Source organism: Triturus cristatus, chromosome 1_1, assembly GCF_964204655.1.
Source record: "Triturus cristatus chromosome 1_1, aTriCri1.1, whole genome shotgun sequence".
NCBI lineage: Eukaryota > Metazoa > Chordata > Amphibia > Caudata > Salamandridae > Triturus > Triturus cristatus.
The window spans coordinates 1,053,185,988-1,053,202,283 of NC_140579.1; the positions used below are offsets into that span (position 1 = coordinate 1,053,185,988).

Below are 16,296 nucleotides of genomic sequence, written 5' to 3' on the forward strand. Positions count from 1 at the left end.
TCTGCCGACGGCGTCTACTACGGCGTCGAGGGGGATGACTACGGTCTGTTCACCTTCTCCCCAGGGCTCTGGGGATAAGCGGCGTCGACGCTCAACGTCGAGGGAGCTGAACAGGCCGCCGTCGACGACAGTCATCGTCTTCGTCGACTTCGCCGTCAAGTCATCGACGTCGAGATCAGGCCTGGCGTCGGTGCTCGCCGTCGAGGGGAGGTCGCCTGTCGCCGTCGGCGAAGAGGAGAAGGTCGCCGTCGAGAGGATACCTGACGTCGCCGGCCAGCCGCGGGCACTCGCCGTCGAGGCGGCGTTCGCCGTCGAAGCGGCAATCGACGTCATGGAGGCGATTGACGTCATGGAGGCGATTGACGTCATGGAGGCGATTGACGTCATGGAGGCGATTGACGTCATGGAGGCGATTGACGTCATGGAGGCGATTGACGGCGAAGAGGGATTCATCGACGTCGAGGCGGCGCAGGAAGTCCCCGGGCTCGGTATACTCCGTGGTGTATACGCCGACGAGGCCGGGGTCGCTGCCCTGCCCTCCTTTGCCACGGAAGCCCGCGCCGCGGATCCCTACGCCATCTCCTCCGCCTCCTCCTCCACCACTACCGACACCACCACCGCCTCCTCCTCCTCCTACTCCTCATCCTCCTCCTCGTTCTATTCCGCCTCGCAACGCCTTCGGGCCCACCAACGATTCCGCCACGGTCGGTCTCGTTGCCCAGGTATCCGATGCCGCCGCAGGGAACTCATAGGCCGCGGCGCCAGGGTAAGCCACCGTCGCCGGGCCCGGCGAGGCCGGCGGACAGACCGAAGCCAAGGAGATCGCGCTCCCGCTCCTGGACGGAGAGGGAGATCGCGGAGCCGTGGGCGTTCGTCGTCAACATCGGGGCGACGCCGCAGGAGGCGCAGATCGGGATCACGCACGCGATCATCTGCCAGGGACTTCTCACCGACGCTGTTGGACTCGCCAGGGACGAGGGTGTCGCCGGTTGACGATCTAGTCTCCTTCCAGGAGGTACTACTGAGGGGTGCAGCCAAGTTGGGAATCGCAGTGACGGTACCGACACCTACAACGTCCGTGATATTCGAGACGCTGCACAAGAAGCACCTGTCTCGCCCCCTGCTGCCTCTAGTGCCGGGACTGGTGGAGCCCGCTATGGAGTTGTTCCTCACGCCGGCGGTGACTAAATCCACCCCCTCACGGCTCCTGAAGAAGTATCGGGCGCCGGACTCGGACCCGACTTTTTTGAGGATGGACCCGAAGCCGGATTCGGTCATTGTGACGGCGGGGAGGAAGCAGCATGCTACCACCTCTTCATCGACGGTTCCGCCCGACAAAGAGCCGCTGGCTAGATTCGGCGGGCAGGAAGGTCTGTGGGACGGCTTCTACCACCACGAAGGCGGCAAGTGCCGGGACTCTGTTGGGGCGTTACGACCGTGCCCTGTGGGAGTCTCTCCAGCAGTACGCGGAGCTGCTGCCTCGCGACAAGAAGGAGGACTTCTTGGAAACTTTGCGCGAGGGGATGCTGGTATCGAACCAGGTGATCAGTGCGGCAGCTGATGTGTCTCTGCTGGCGGCGCATGGGTATTGTCATGGCGTCCACCAACGACGTCACGCGTGGCTGCGCCTTACCTCGCTCAAGCCAGAGGCTCAACATAGAGTGGTCAATCTGCCTTTCTCGGGGGAAACCTTTTTCGGCAGGCATGCGGACGACGAGATGGCCCGCATGAAGACGGAGGCAGCGACCCTGACGGCTGTCGGGTTGGAGAAGCCCGAGAAAAAGAAGCGCCCGTTCCAGAGACGGTTCGGGTCTGCGGGCAGAGGGCGTGGGCAGGCCTCGGGACAGCAGCAACACCAGCAGCAGCAGTTCCGGAAACCCTTCCAGAAACGCCAGAAGGGTAGAGGGGGCCAGCAGTCCGCTACTGCTACCAAGGGCCCGGCCGGGTCTCGGCCCTGAGCATCTACTTCCCCTGCAACCGTTACCCACTCCAGTGGGGGAAGCATTCAATTTTTTCTGGCAGAGTGGAGAAAAATTACTCAGGACAAGTGGGTGCTGAATATTGTTTGCAATGGATACAGTCTTCGGTTCATCAGACCGCCTCCAGCGATTCCGCCGGTAAGCTCGCAGTATCGACTGCGAGAGCTCCAGGCGGAGGCGGACATCCTGTTACGGAAAAAGGCGGTGGAAGACGTACCTCTGTCTCAAAGGGGAAGAGGTCTGTACTCTTGGTTCTTCCTGGTTCGCAAGAAGGACAAGAACGAGTTCAGGCCCATTCTGGATTTGCGGCAAACAAACAAATGGATTCGCAGAGAGAAGTTTCGCATGCTATCGTTGCATCAGATTTACCCTCAGCTGCAACGGGGAGACTGGCTCTGTGCCATAGACCTACAGGATGCGTACTTCCATGTGCCCATTGCACGGAAACACAGGAAGTTCCTGCGATTCCAAGTCGGCGCCAATCATTATCAATACACAGTACTGCCATTCGGGCTAAAGTCTGCGCCCAGGACCTTCTCGAAGTGCATGGCAGTGGTAGCGGCGCATCTGCGGAGGAACAAGGTGTTTGTCTACCCGTACCTGGATGACTGGTTGATCAAGGCCTCATCTTTCTCGGAAGCGCAGGCGCACTTACGGAGGACGTGCGCTCTCTTGACCAAGCTGGGGTTACACGTCAACATGTCCAAATCTGTCCCGACTCCGGTCCAGTGCATACAGTACTTGGGGGCCTCCATTGATACGCTGTCAGCAAGCGTGTCTTCTTCGGAGGAGAGACGGTTATCTCTCCTTCGGAAGGCTCAGGACCTCATGACCGCTCCATCGACGACAGTGAGGAAGGTGTCTTCGCTGCTGGGGTCGATGGCCTCCTGTATCTTCCTCACTCCTCACGCACGGCTGCACATGAGACCACTGCAGGAGTGCTTGGAAGATCAGTGGGATCAGAGGACAGGTTCTTGGGACAACAAGATACGACTGTCTCTGCATGCTCTTCAGTCTCTGAAATGGTGATGTTCGGCGGAAAATCTCCTCAGGGGGGTTCCCTTCCACAAGGACATTCCCACGACGAGTATCGTGACGGATGCGTCTCTCCAAGGCTGGGGAGCACACTCCGGAGACTTACAGATACAAGGAAAGTGGTCCCTGTTGGAGTCTACGTACCACATCAATTTCCTGGAACTCAGTGCCGTTTCCTTGGCATTGAAGGCCTTCCATCCGTCCTTCCAGACCAACTCGCTGCTGATACAGACTGACAATACAACCACGATGTATTACTTCAACAAGCAGGGGGGGGTCGAGATCGCGCACTCTGTCGCAGGAGGCGCAGGCGATCTGGCACTGGCTTCTGGCCCGGGGACTGATGATTACGGCCACGCATCTGCCGGGCGTGCAGAATGTTCAGGCGGACGCACTGAGCAGGCTGCTTCAGGAAAACCACGAATGGGTCATAAACGACGAAGTACTAGGAGAGGTCTTCGCGAGGTGGGGAACTCCAGACGTAGATCTGTTCGCCACCGCCGAAAACAGCAAATGCCGAGACTTCGCATCCAGGTACTACCAGCGGGGGACGCTGGGGAATGCACTATGGATCGACTGGTCGAACAGCTTTCTGTACGCTTTTCCACCCATTCCCCTGATTCCGGCGGTGCTCATCAAACTGTCCAAGTCCGGGGCGCGGATGATCCTCATTGCCCCGGAATGGCCCAGGCAGTGGTGGTTCACGGACCTACTTCACCGGTCTCTCCTTCCTCACATGCGGCTGCCGTGTAGGCCGGACCTTCTCACGAAGTTCGGGGGGCGGATGGTGCACCCCAACCTCTCGTCTTTGAGTTTGGCGGCATGGCTCCTGAGATAGTGCAATATGGCCATTTGAATCTACCAGAAGATTGTATGGACATACTGAAGGAGGCTAAACGTCCTTCCACTAGGACTTCCTATGCTTACAAGTGGAAGAGATTCTGCATCTGGTGCAAGTCCAAGATCTTTGACCCGACGACCTGTAAGGAAGAGGTCATCCTTCCATATCTTTTACATTTGGCGCAGTCTGGCCTTAATTTCCACTCCATTAAGGTTCATCTCGCTGCTTTGACTGCTTACAGGAAATGCCCTTCACAGACTTCCTTCTTTCAGATCCCTGTGGTCAAGGATTTTTTGGAAGGCTTGAAGAAGGTGTTCCCTCATGTCAGATTTCCCGCGCCTTCCTGGGAATTGAATGTGGTGCTGTCCAGATTGATGAGGGAGCCTTTTGAACCTATTCACAAGGCTTCGTTGCAGCACCTGTCCTGGAAGGTGGCGTTCCTAGTGGCCATTACATTGGCCCGCAGGGTGAGTGAACTTCAGGCGTTATGTTGTCAAGAACCTTATACTGTATTTCATGCTGCTAAGGTTGTTATGCGTACTCACCCTAAATTTCTTCCTAAGGTTATTTCTGATTTTCATGTCAACCAGACCATAACTTTACCTACGTTTTTTCAGAATCCCTCTTCTCCAGCGGAAAGGTCTCTACATTCCCTGGACGTTAGGAGTGTGTTGAAGTTTTATCTTGATAAGACCAAAGATATTCGTAGGTCAGACCAATTGTTTATCAATTATGGATCAGTCAGGACCGGTCTTGCTACCTCCAAACAGTCCATCTCTCGGTGGATTGTGTCCTGTATACAATTATGTTACCAAAAGGCTAATAAGACCTTAGGGGGTAAACTTAAGGCTCATTCCACCAGGGGCAAAGCGGCCGCGACTGCTTTGCTGCGTAATGTTCCGATTGCAGAAATCTGCAAGGCGGCCACTTGGAAGTCGGTCCATACCTTTGCTGAGCATTACTGTCTGGACACGGATGCCAGGGCAGATGCCCAGGTTGGGCAGGCTTCGCTGCGAAATTTGTCCGCACAGTAGTGGTATTATTTTGTAGTCTTCTCCACCGCCGTGGTGTGGGGATGGGCTTGCCATTCTATTCACTAGATTATGACTATACACAGAGATCCCCTACTACAGAAGGAGTAGTTTCTTTTCTGTAACTCCAGTTCTGTAGTAGGGGTATCTCTGTTATAGTCCTAAGCGCCCGCCCTCCTCCCCGGTGGAGAGATAAATGTTAATGTAAGGAATGCTAAAGGTCTGGCGTGCTACGCCTTCAAAAAGAACTGAAAGTAAAAGGGACCTGCTGTGCATTCTGGGATACTGGAAAAGTTCTGGAAAGTTTTCTTAAAGGCACAGTATCCTGTTCTGAGCCACATAATGGCAGCCTATGGGGCTTGTCTGTCCATTCCTCCCTCTCTATCATTCCAGAGGCTTTTGCTGGTAGAGGCAGGTTTTTCTCTGTGGAAAAAGCTGGGCAGGCAGTGCTGTTTGTGGATGTTGGTGGAATTTTCTAGTTGAAGTACTGGACAGTGTAGCCTGTGGATATAGGCTGCATTATCTGTCTTTGAAATTCTCTCTTAAGTGTAGATGCAGGTCTGCATGGCTTGACAATTTAAGAGATTATTTTTATTGCTCTGGGGTCCCCGCACATGGGCGTGACTATTCACTAGATTATGACTATAACAGAGATACCCCTACTACAGAACCACTGTACTAAATATTAACCTTTACATGTCAACAGCAGAGCCTGCTCTGAGGCTCACATGGACTCTGCATCACCTAAACAACAGAGAAGTCTACTCACTGGAGGGTTGTTGCTTTTCCCAGTCAAAATTCCCCGAGCTTTCTTTTTGGTCATATTGAAGTTCTTCAGGTAGGCATTGTAGATGTGCTGAGATAAAGACTTCACGTCAGCCAATTCCATTTTCTCCCCACTTATGTCACTTGCACCCATCCCTGCGACCAGCTTCCTTTTTTCTGCCTCCGGCATGCGTCCAAAGCGAATGGCTGGGGCAAAAAATGACAAGTCAATCTTCGAGAAGGTTATCAGCTCACAGTTGAGCAGCACAGTTACCACGGTATAGGGTTATTTTGTGGCATCTTCGGTTGTTATGCCAAAGGTGGGGGACCGGATATTCTAATCACTCTCATAAACGACACCTGTAGGACATCCTCAAAGATTGCCCCTCAATACCCCCAGGAACTCAACTTCATAAATGACCCACTGCTGTGCTAAAATCGTCGAAACAGCTTTTGTGCATTTTTACAAGTGTTACTCTTTTGCAACATCCCTATCTTTTGATTGACATGCCTAGATCCTCATATTCTTCTAGCAACCTCTTTTTCAAGAGGTTTTATTGCTACCTACTATCCAGGACAGATCTTGGCCAAGGTGCAGGTCTTACCATTGTGTGACATGCCCAAGGCAAGGCATTTCTGAAAGCGGCAGTACTGACACTTGTTGCGGTTCTTTTTCTGAATCTTACATTTTCTCTCACACTTCTCGTACTCTAGCTTCATTCTCATGGTCCGGCGGAAGAAACCCTTCATAACCAAGAGAGCAAAGGGGTAAATGAGTGAGTTGCAAGGCAGGATATTCGTACAACAAACATACACAACACATATCCTACCCATAACACAAAAGGAAAAAGAGCACCAACACTCCAAAGAGATCTCATACACTTAAGACAAAGATAAGACCCGCCCCATCCACCTCCAAACAAGACAATATTAAGGCAGACCTCTTCTGCCTATGGCAGGAATATGGGCCAAGCTGATTTTATAGAAGCTGGACATTTCAACCTGTAACACAAAGAGTATACATCCAGTTTATAGAGAAACAACACTCTCCTGACACAGAATTATAGATTATGAAAAAAATATATGACAATGCCTCTTGGAGGAAAGTAGGGTGCATACAAGGTTGATTTTCCTCCCAAATTTCTTCTGAAAATGCTGCTAGGAGCCTCTATAGGAACTCTTCTACTCATACAAGTGTTACCTTATGACTTATACACCTGGGAATAAGGAGTGGGAAAGAAACCATGCCTCTTCTTAAAGATTTAAACATAAATGCATGCTATCCAAAGTAAGAAGAATTGGTCATATAAGTGGGTAGCAGTTTCCACTTATAACATTTTGTACAGACTATTTATTACTTCTTATGCTAACAGGTTCATGATTCATGCCTCACCAACTGGCAGAATGGGTGCCACATGCGGCCCCATGGTCAACAGCAGCACTGGGCTGCAGTTTACGCGACTCTGCATTAACATTAAAAGATGTTAAACAGGCAAGCATTTATTTAATGGTTATTTCCAGTAAGAGAAAGGAAGTAACTAGGGAGCCCTGCACCGTTTAACTTTAGAAGCATCTTAAGTTTTAAAGATATTTTGAAGCAAACGTGTTAAAATATGATAAAGTCTCTCAAAATTCAAAGAAGTGTATATCATTAACAAATGATCGTTTTCAAACATGTGTTTATAAACATTCATGCTTTGCCCCCACCCTGACAATAATGCCAATAGTGAACTAAGAGGCAAGCCAATTGTTATGTGCACCCTCCTGGTTCCCTGGGTTGCTATTATACATGACCAACACTAGAATGTATTAAATCAAACACAGGAGAAGGTTTTGTACAGTACACATCCTGAAGTCATGTATTCTGATGTCCTCTTATATGTGACAATGAAGAACAAGCATTGAAAATGCAATAGGTCTCGCCTTTGATTAAGTTAAAGCTATTTGCTTTGCTAATGGTATTGTATAGCAAAAACAAATGGCTTTAACTTAATGAAAGGCGAGACCTATTGTATTTTTAGTAATACCCATTGTATGGGCACACGAGAACACATTTACCTGTAGGACACATTACTGATGCAGGTGCACAGACCCCTGGGCCCTCTCAGGTTGCGCTAACTGGGCCGATCCTGGGATGTTCTTGGGAGCACATGACCCCTAAAAGGGGTGCACAGTTAAAGACAGCAAGCCTCAATTAAGCCAGGTCACCTAATTACACGCCGTTTGACCTAAAAAAAGAGTCACGCAGCTCTGTTGCGCCAAACAAGCACTTCACGATGGAGCCCACGCCCAACAAGCTACAGCGAGCTTAACCCCTTCCATGCGGCGCAAATTCCGCCGCGGTGCTGACCGTTTCTTGCGCGGGCGGGCTCATGACGGAACGGTTCCGTCATGAGCACAGCTCAACCGACGCTCATGACGGAACCGTTCCGTCATGAGCACCGAAGAGGTTAAGTAGGAGCCCCTAAACAAACACTGAGCGTGGTCCGCACTGGGACGCCGATGCTCCTGGGCCGCGCCGCTGCTTCTACCCAGCCCAGATTTCATATCGCTCTTCATACTGGTACTAACGTGTTTTAAGTGCGCCCTTTACTGGACTGTGTAGTAATTTCCCAGGAATGCCAGGATGACACCGTTTCGATAATCAAGTGGGGATGTGTATTTCTGCTTCCATAGCAAACATCCTACCGGCTAGATGACGCCTGCTCCTGATTGCTGCAAAGGGCATCCGTTCCTTTCGGCGCCCTCCAGGGGTTTCATGTACATCTGGAGTGCACGTGCATCGCAGAAGTGTGTCCAGAAGGCATTTTATTGCTCGGGAAACTGCACGCGAACTGTGACCAACAAGCGTCGAGGACATCACATGAGATGCACTAACACCTGCCCAACGGAGAACCCCAAAAGGTTTTACAGCCCTTGGGACCACCAAGGCATTCTCACGCCGGGTCAAACTGCTGTATAGCTCAGTGGATGAATGTACCAACTGCAGAGCTCCTGCAGTGGCAGATACAATCTTTCATCCGTCTGAAGTCGTTAAGATGTGGGTGGCACGAAGCTGAAAACTGCGTTCGAAAGCGCTAAAACAAACACAGTCTAAGTCAAAATTAACTGACTTATAAAATGCATCTCTAAGTGTCCTCACAACTTACAGTATGCAGATACTGGAAACTACTATACAATAGATATATACAAAATTGGTCGGTTAGAAGCTATATTCTGGGACCTTGGATGACATAGTTAGTGCATTTTCCTGCTTGCTGTCCAAGCCACATATAGAATTGAAGAAATCTGGGTAAAAAATGGCTCACAGTACATATGCACAAAGCCATAACGTCCTTACAGTTTCTTGTCGAGTAAGTAGTCAGGTGACAACTTCACATACACGTCCACATAAAGGAAAATCAGTTCTTGTAAAAACATTTATTTGCAACAATGGCAAAGGGTGAAAATTGCATGGAAGTGGAGTGATGTGTGCCTATGAGCTCCCCTCTCACCTCCTGTTACTGGATCACAGATCTCCTTAGAAGAGCTTCTGAATCAGACAGGTTAAGCCATAAGCCTGCGCTTCACTGGGGACCTAGGCCTGTCCAGAGCCTGTGACCTCCAAGGCCAGAGTGCTTCTGATTGGGGTAAACACCAGCCCGTGGTGTGTGCTTGAGCACAGGGAACACTAGTCTAGACTGCAAGTGGAAGAGCAAGTTCATTTGTCTTAAGGCAATTCAATGTGCATATTCGCAATATGAGTCTCTTCCACTCAGGCCAATATTTTCTCATGTGGGCGGAAAAGAGGCGCCTGAAGCATTTCACAAACGTCACACCACATTTGCCTTCTATCATAAGAGGCGCTGGACCAAATACATTGATTTGTGCAGGATCACACTATTTGGGCATGTACTGAATCTAGGATTTAAATAAAGGGGGTATTTTCATTCTCATATTCAGCTTAGCTACTGGACCTCACATCTCATCTACTTGCTGCGCATCTGTCCAGAGCAGCTCAGAAGCACTGAGGTTTTCGTGAATGGAACAGATGACAATAGTGGTCTTGTACACATTGTGCTCTCTTGTCCCCAGTCCTCACGGCCACTACGTCAGTAGTTCTGTATGTCTTAGTTAAAGCTGTATGTGCTTCCCAGGGCCACAGGGTCAATACTGGTTAGGGGGCTCCGCTCTGTAAGTTTCCGAGGTTGGTAACCGCCCAGTTGAGTGATAATAGCCAGTTTGACTCTTAATAAAACAGATTAAAAATACGACAACGTAACTAAAAGTGTTAAAAAGTAACAAGGCGCGAGTGGTTCTGTAACAGATTGATCGAAGGAAATAGCCTAGGCCGTGGAAAGCGACCATGCGCTTGTGACCTGTGTATGGGCAGACAGTCCACGTATTCACAAGGAGTAGTTGTGAGTGCAGAGTATTTGACCCATCCTCACACTGCAAGCACATGTAGGCACACAGTGCTATGGAAATACACAGATCGACAAATTGAATGTATCACCAATAGGACACACAGTGTCGCACTCACACACACTCGGTCTCTCAGTTTTGCAGTTAGTCAGACAGGCGCACTCACACCCACACACACAGAGGAGCATGCAAAACAATGGAAAGCAGGCACGTGTACGCACTGTGAAATGAACAGCATCCGACTAATAAAAATGTGTCTTCTAAACAGCCACATGTACACACGCACACAGTCTGGGGCGTATACAGACATAAAAGTACACATACATATAGGGACACGAACACCAGCACGTTACAAGCAGATACACTAACACGTGCACTAATACATATACAAGCACATGGAAAGATGTACGTAGTTATATGTACACTTATATGTAAGCACCAATATCGCAAGCAGACATGGACACCTGTTAATGCGCGTTCATCACATACATGCACACAGGTAAACGTTCATGCTATCGCATGCGCTTGTACACACACACACACAAACTCCTGTAGACACGTGTAGTCAAGACAGACACCTGCAAGACACACACAGGCTCCTGCTAAGCGCCGGGCTCTCTTTGCCCGCAGTCCGTCTTGGCACCGGGAGAGGGGGAGGATACGGCCCCTCCCAGCCCGGCTCTGCCTGCTGCACAAACTGCCATGGAGCGGGGCTGCCTGCTGCTGCTCCGGCAGCCTCTTTCTGGGGTCTCCCCACTCTTACTTTAGACTCCACACACCTCCAACAGCCCCCACAACAGCACCGCTGCAGTCTCCCGGGCCCGGGAGAGGGAAGCCCGTGAACACTGTCTGCGGGGGAAGCAGTGCTGGAACAGCGGGCTACGCACTATGTCCGCGAGAGGTGAGTATTGCATGCGCCTGGCACCAGCCGGCAGCGCCTACCTCAGCGCCGACAGGCCGGAGCCAGCCTGTGCAGTGAGTCTGTGGTCTGAAAGAAGCAGCAGCCTCCCTATACGCATATGTAGAAGAGGTGTGCGTGCCCCGTGTACCGGACAGATACACCCCCCATCCTTCCAAAACCGGGTATGCGGGACTCGGTGAGCACTGCCGGGCTCTGTCACAGACCGGCACTAGTCCACCCTCTCTCCAAACCCAGAGTGGATCTTTACGATAAAGTAACCCCCAATAAAGCCTGCCTGAAATGTTTTGTTTGTGACCGGAGACACTAACCCTTAACCCAAAGCCATCTCTGCAGAGGTCACTTTTGCATACTCGGGATACAGACAGGTGCAGAGCCACCGCGCACAAATATGAGTGCAAGTGGTGAGCGCGTGCACGGAAAAAACAAGCATACAATGCATTCCACACAGAAACGCATGCAATGGTTTAAAAAAAATAATGCAGCAAGTTAATAATAAGCCTACTGTGTCACGCCGCCGGTAAGAGAGCCAATCCCGCTGGGCGGGGCCTAAAGGGGTCAGGGTGGCAACCAGGAGGGATTGAAATGCCTCCGGTGCAACCATTGCACTGCCTTTTGCATAATTTGTGACGCCAAATGGAGCGCACAAATGAAAACTGCAGGCAGAGCTGAGACACGGTTTCGCAATCCGTATTGATTCCAAGAAGCCCTCGCATGGCGAGAGCAGTGCATGCGCTGCTTTCGCCAGGCCGAGGCCAAAAAGGAGGTAAAGTGAAACAAAACAATTGCCTTGGATCACAAACTTTGGTCAAGTGGGGAAGCCAGAATGGATCCCAGGTTTTCTCGGTCCACACTGTGCAATTCAATTCAGCTACAGTTGTGCATGCTTCGCTTGTCTTACCCACCTTACACTCTCCCTCTCCTGACGGCCACTCTGGCTGGCATCAGTGAGGCCCTCATTTATGCCACAGACCAAACTTTTTTGCCCCTGGCAAGTACCCATGCTCTAAACAGTGGTTAACTTGCAACATATATAAACATTTAATATGTTAGATCAAACATTTTGTGAAGGGCAGTGCCCACCAGCCCTGCAAAACGCCACTTCTCACTTCCATCACTGGTGTGGACAAAGGGATGCAGTACACATGGTAATGAAGCAGACAGGATGAGGTATTAGACAAGGAGGTATTCTTTAGGAGTCAGAGGAAGAAGTGGTGCAGTAGTTGGCTAACAAGTGGAAATTGCTGTTGGGGATTATGAAAGGGGTCAGAAATGAGCGGGGTGGAAGCTGTGGATGGGAAGAAAAACAAATTGGAATAATAAGATGCAAGGAAGAAGTGAATAATCTAAAGCCATAAATGTACAAGAGACTAAAACTGGAAGGGGTATATATGGATAAGTCGGCAGTAGACGGAGCAAGCGATGGGCAAGAAAAACCCAAGTGACAGGCAAAAGCTGGGAAATGAGGGGCAGGGGCTTCTCAAGAAGTCAGGTAAGGCGCAGGTGCTACTGGAAGTAGCAGGTGAAGGGAAAGAGTGGCAACAGCTACTGAATGGGACAGATATTTGGCAATATATGTTGGAGGGCAGAAGACCAGCAACTGCTAGTGGGAGCAGGTAGAAAACTTCTGATTAATGAAGATAAGGTCAAATACTGCCGAAAAGATCAGTGGTTGCCCATGGCTATTGATGGGGCAGGTGACCAGGAGTGGGCACTGGAAAAGCAAAAGGCATGCTTCCGTGGAGAGAGAAAATCCCCCACCACCTGCAAACCTGCAGAGGGAAGCAGGACTATTCTGGATTTGCATGTGAAAAGTTGCGATGGGTATACAGCACTAGAGTGCAAGGAAAAGCTTGCAGGACGCACATACAATACCAGTACCCCAGCCAGGTCCTAGGTTTAGGGATGCAGCACCTGGCCAATGTGGAAGTGCTGCATCTAGAAAAAGTGCAAGCTGAAGGCTGAGGTAAGTCAGCCAACAGGAGCCCATTGGGCACCAGATTCTGGGATCGACAGCAGGATAGACTCAGGGGAGTTATATGCTGCTGGCAGGCAGGGTTGGAGGTCCTCGCAAGGTGGCCTGTGCAATCCATCAGAGATCCTTCAGTGAAGGGGGCTAATGGATACTTCTAACAGCAAATTCCTCACCTTGTCAATATCCTCAAGTGCCAGACTGGATCGGGAAACTCAAAAAGCAGTGCTCCTGTGTACTGGTAGGTGGTGCAGTGCAGCTCCGCACCACCCCACAAGTGACCAACTGAGCCAGTTCCTTTCTTTCATTGCCTTCTCTAGGTCTGCAGCTCTGATCTTTTTTCTTCATCTTTTGAAGAGATATTTTTTCTTGATGATTCTTTCTAACTAAATCTAGCAGTGTCCAAGAGAACAGGACACCTCCTAAAACTACAGGGTTTAAACCTTGTATGGACGGTTGTAAACATAGGTCTGCAACAGATCCCCACGAGTGGTACCTCTGATGTTTGGGTTAGGCACACGACTCAAAGGCCTGCAAGGACTATGCCCAAAAGACCATCCAAGAAGCCCTAGGTGGCGCAAAGCTCCACACAGATCCGCTCCCAATCAAAGTCAAGAAGTGCAGACTCGCTTCCAAAGTCATTCCTGCAACAGGTATTCAACACCATTGAAGTCTAAAGGTAAGACCAAGATAAAAGAACATAAGTCCAAGCAGATCACTGCCACTCTTGATCTCCAGAGAAGGTGCAAAAGCATTACAATGCCACTCGGTCTCCGTCCTGTTTCAGAGAGGCACAGATTCCAAACCTAGTCCCGAGACACCTGACTTTCTGGGTCCATCAGCAACATTGCAGCAGGGCATACTTCACATCTTCAGCGCGTTTAGTCATTGTGGCCACCTTCAGGACCAAAGGATCACAAGAAGCTTCCAGTTGGGTTGCTGCCAGCGATCCAGCCTCTGAGCCATCAGTGCCCCCAGGACCGGCTTTGGATTCTGCACTGGTGTCTGTGCCGACCAAGTCTCCCCACTATGGAAGTAACACTAATGTTCTTATGGAGGTCCTTTAGCCAGGCCAGGCACTGACCGAACCTCTTCTACCCTTCAAAGAGGCCCTCACTGATGTGCTATTGGACATTTTGGCTAAACCATGTTCTGGCCCTCCGGTCAGTCACCAAGTAGCAAGAGACCAGCTTGAGGTGACCCTGATTTTTTTAACCCAGCATCCACCCACCAGCAGAGGGACTAAATACCTTTACCACTACTACTACTCCTCCTCCTCCTCCTCCCTACTCCGGACAGTCTCCAAATGTATGTAGATGTATGAGAAAAGGATGTTTTTGTCAGCCTGCCTTGCCTTAAAGTCAATCATCAACAGTTGCTGCCTGAGACTTTACCCCATGCACTCTGGGACATGGTTGGTGAAATCTTCCCAGCGGTCCCAGAAGACTTACGGGCTTCCTTGTCCCAAACCATTCAGGACGACTGTAATGCAGTCAAGTTTATCATCTGATCATGTCTAGACACCACTGATTGTTTAGGATGGGCAATTGCCAAAAGTGTGGTGCTTAGGCGCCAAGCGTTGCTGTCCACAGGCTTCGCCGGGAACGTCCAAGCATCCTCAATGAACATGGCTTTTGATGGACCGCCTAACCCAGTCTGTCCAAAAAGCTGTCATGGACAGCTGAGCTACGGTGCTCTCCTTGGGCCTTTTAGCACCAGTTCGGTAATTCCCCCAAAGGTTTAACCCTTTTTGGTGAAAAGCCAGAGACTGGACATATCAATAGCACCAGGATCCACAGATCACACAAGCCTCCCAGACCTTTTGAGATCATGCACATGGCCCCAACAGACCACGCCCAGGTCATCAGGGGTAGTGCACTTCTCAGCATCTGCCCCTCAGGTAACAACCTCTAAACCTCTTTTGTGTACCTTTACTGGCCCACACCCATCCTGAAGAAGGCAGGATCAGCCACTTCCTCCAGGGGTGGCAGAACATCATGTCTGATACACGAGTCCTTCAAATCGTACAACAGGGCTACATCTGCCATTTCTTTGTGACTTGCCACACCTTTCACCTACTTTAGTGACCTTCAGAGGACCAACTGTCTTGCTATTGGACGTTCAGGCTATTTTGACCAAAGGAGCCATAGAGAGGATACAGACCTCAGAAGCAGGGATTAGATGTTATTCCCACTATTTTTCTTGTTCCAAATACGGAAGGAGGCCTTTGTCCTATTTTGGATCTCCACCATCTAAACTCCTTCTTACAAAAAGACAAATTCAAGATACTCACGCTGACCCAAGTTCTGTCTGCTCTGGATCCAGGGGACCGGAGAGTGACACTAAACCTGCAGGACGCTTAGATTCATATGTCTGTCCTGCAGGCTCACAGGCGCTATCTACAGTTCATTGTAAGCAAGCAGCATTCTCGGTTTGCTGTGCTCTGCTTTAGCCTCACTAGAGCCCGTTGGTTGTTCACAAACGTGATGGCAGTGGTTGCAGCACATCTTCAGAGATAACATATACCAGTGTTCCCCGAACTCAATGGCTGGCTGTTGAAGTCAGGCTTGGCACAGTCAGTCTTAGACCACCAACAGACAACAGCAAACTTTTCAAGATCATTGGGGTTCAGTATCACCTTGCGAAGTCACACCTGCCTCATTCGCAGAGTCTCCTGTTCATCAGAGCCGTTTCAAATAAGGTGCATGTCTAGGCTTTTCCTCCAGAGCAGAGTCCAGGACATTTGGGCTATGATCAGAAGTCTCAGTGTGCCCCAGCACCAGGGAAACCTCTTGGATTCCATCCAGGTTTCAAGAAAGAGTGCAACAATCTGCAGTGGTGGCTGCTCGACCGCATTTGGGCCAGATGCAGAACTCTCTCCATTCCATCTCCCTAATAGCACACCACCTGGTGGGATAGTTGACTGCTTTAGTGAGCGGACAAACTCTGCCAGCATCATCTTGCGAATCACGAATGGTAGCTATACTCCGAGGTGTCACAAGGCATCTTTCAACAATAGGGAGAACCCAGGCTCAAGAACCATCAAGAACAGACAGTGTCAACACTTTTGTGCGCTGGAGTTCCCAAGAAGGCTCTCACAGAAACGCATTCTGTTCGAGTGGAGCACAGGGCTCCTGTATGGCTTCTCGCCTCTGCTATTTTTGCCCCAAGTTCTAAGGAAGATCAGGAGCCTCTGGTCCCCTGTCATCTTAGTGGGTCTGGTTTGTGCCGGAAGAGGGTAGTATCTGGAACTTTTGGGCATAAGATTCTATTCTCCGATCAGACTGCCACTTCAAGAGGACTGGTTGCAACAAAATTGCAGTTTCATGCACCCTGTCCTGTGCAATTTA

General features: G+C 50.2%; 1 protein-coding gene and 1 long non-coding RNA gene across 6 annotated transcripts in view; one reads left to right on the forward strand and one right to left on the reverse strand.

The window, feature by feature from the left end:
• Positions 1 to 16,296, forward strand: part of LOC146871508 (uncharacterized) — a 382,815-nt gene that overhangs the window by 166,791 nt on the left and 199,728 nt on the right. The window lies entirely within an intron of this gene.
• Positions 1 to 16,296, reverse strand: part of PPARD (peroxisome proliferator activated receptor delta) — a 201,826-nt gene that overhangs the window by 52,993 nt on the left and 132,537 nt on the right. For all 5 annotated transcript variants that reach the window (XM_085651105.1, XM_085651103.1, XM_085651104.1 and 2 more), the window contains 2 exons: positions 6,257 to 6,395; positions 5,656 to 5,858 (listed from right to left, as the gene is read on the reverse strand). In XM_085651105.1, coding sequence (XP_085507231.1) covers positions 5,656 to 5,858; positions 6,257 to 6,395 — 342 coding nt within the window. The remainder of the gene's footprint in view (positions 1 to 5,655; positions 5,859 to 6,256; positions 6,396 to 16,296) is intronic.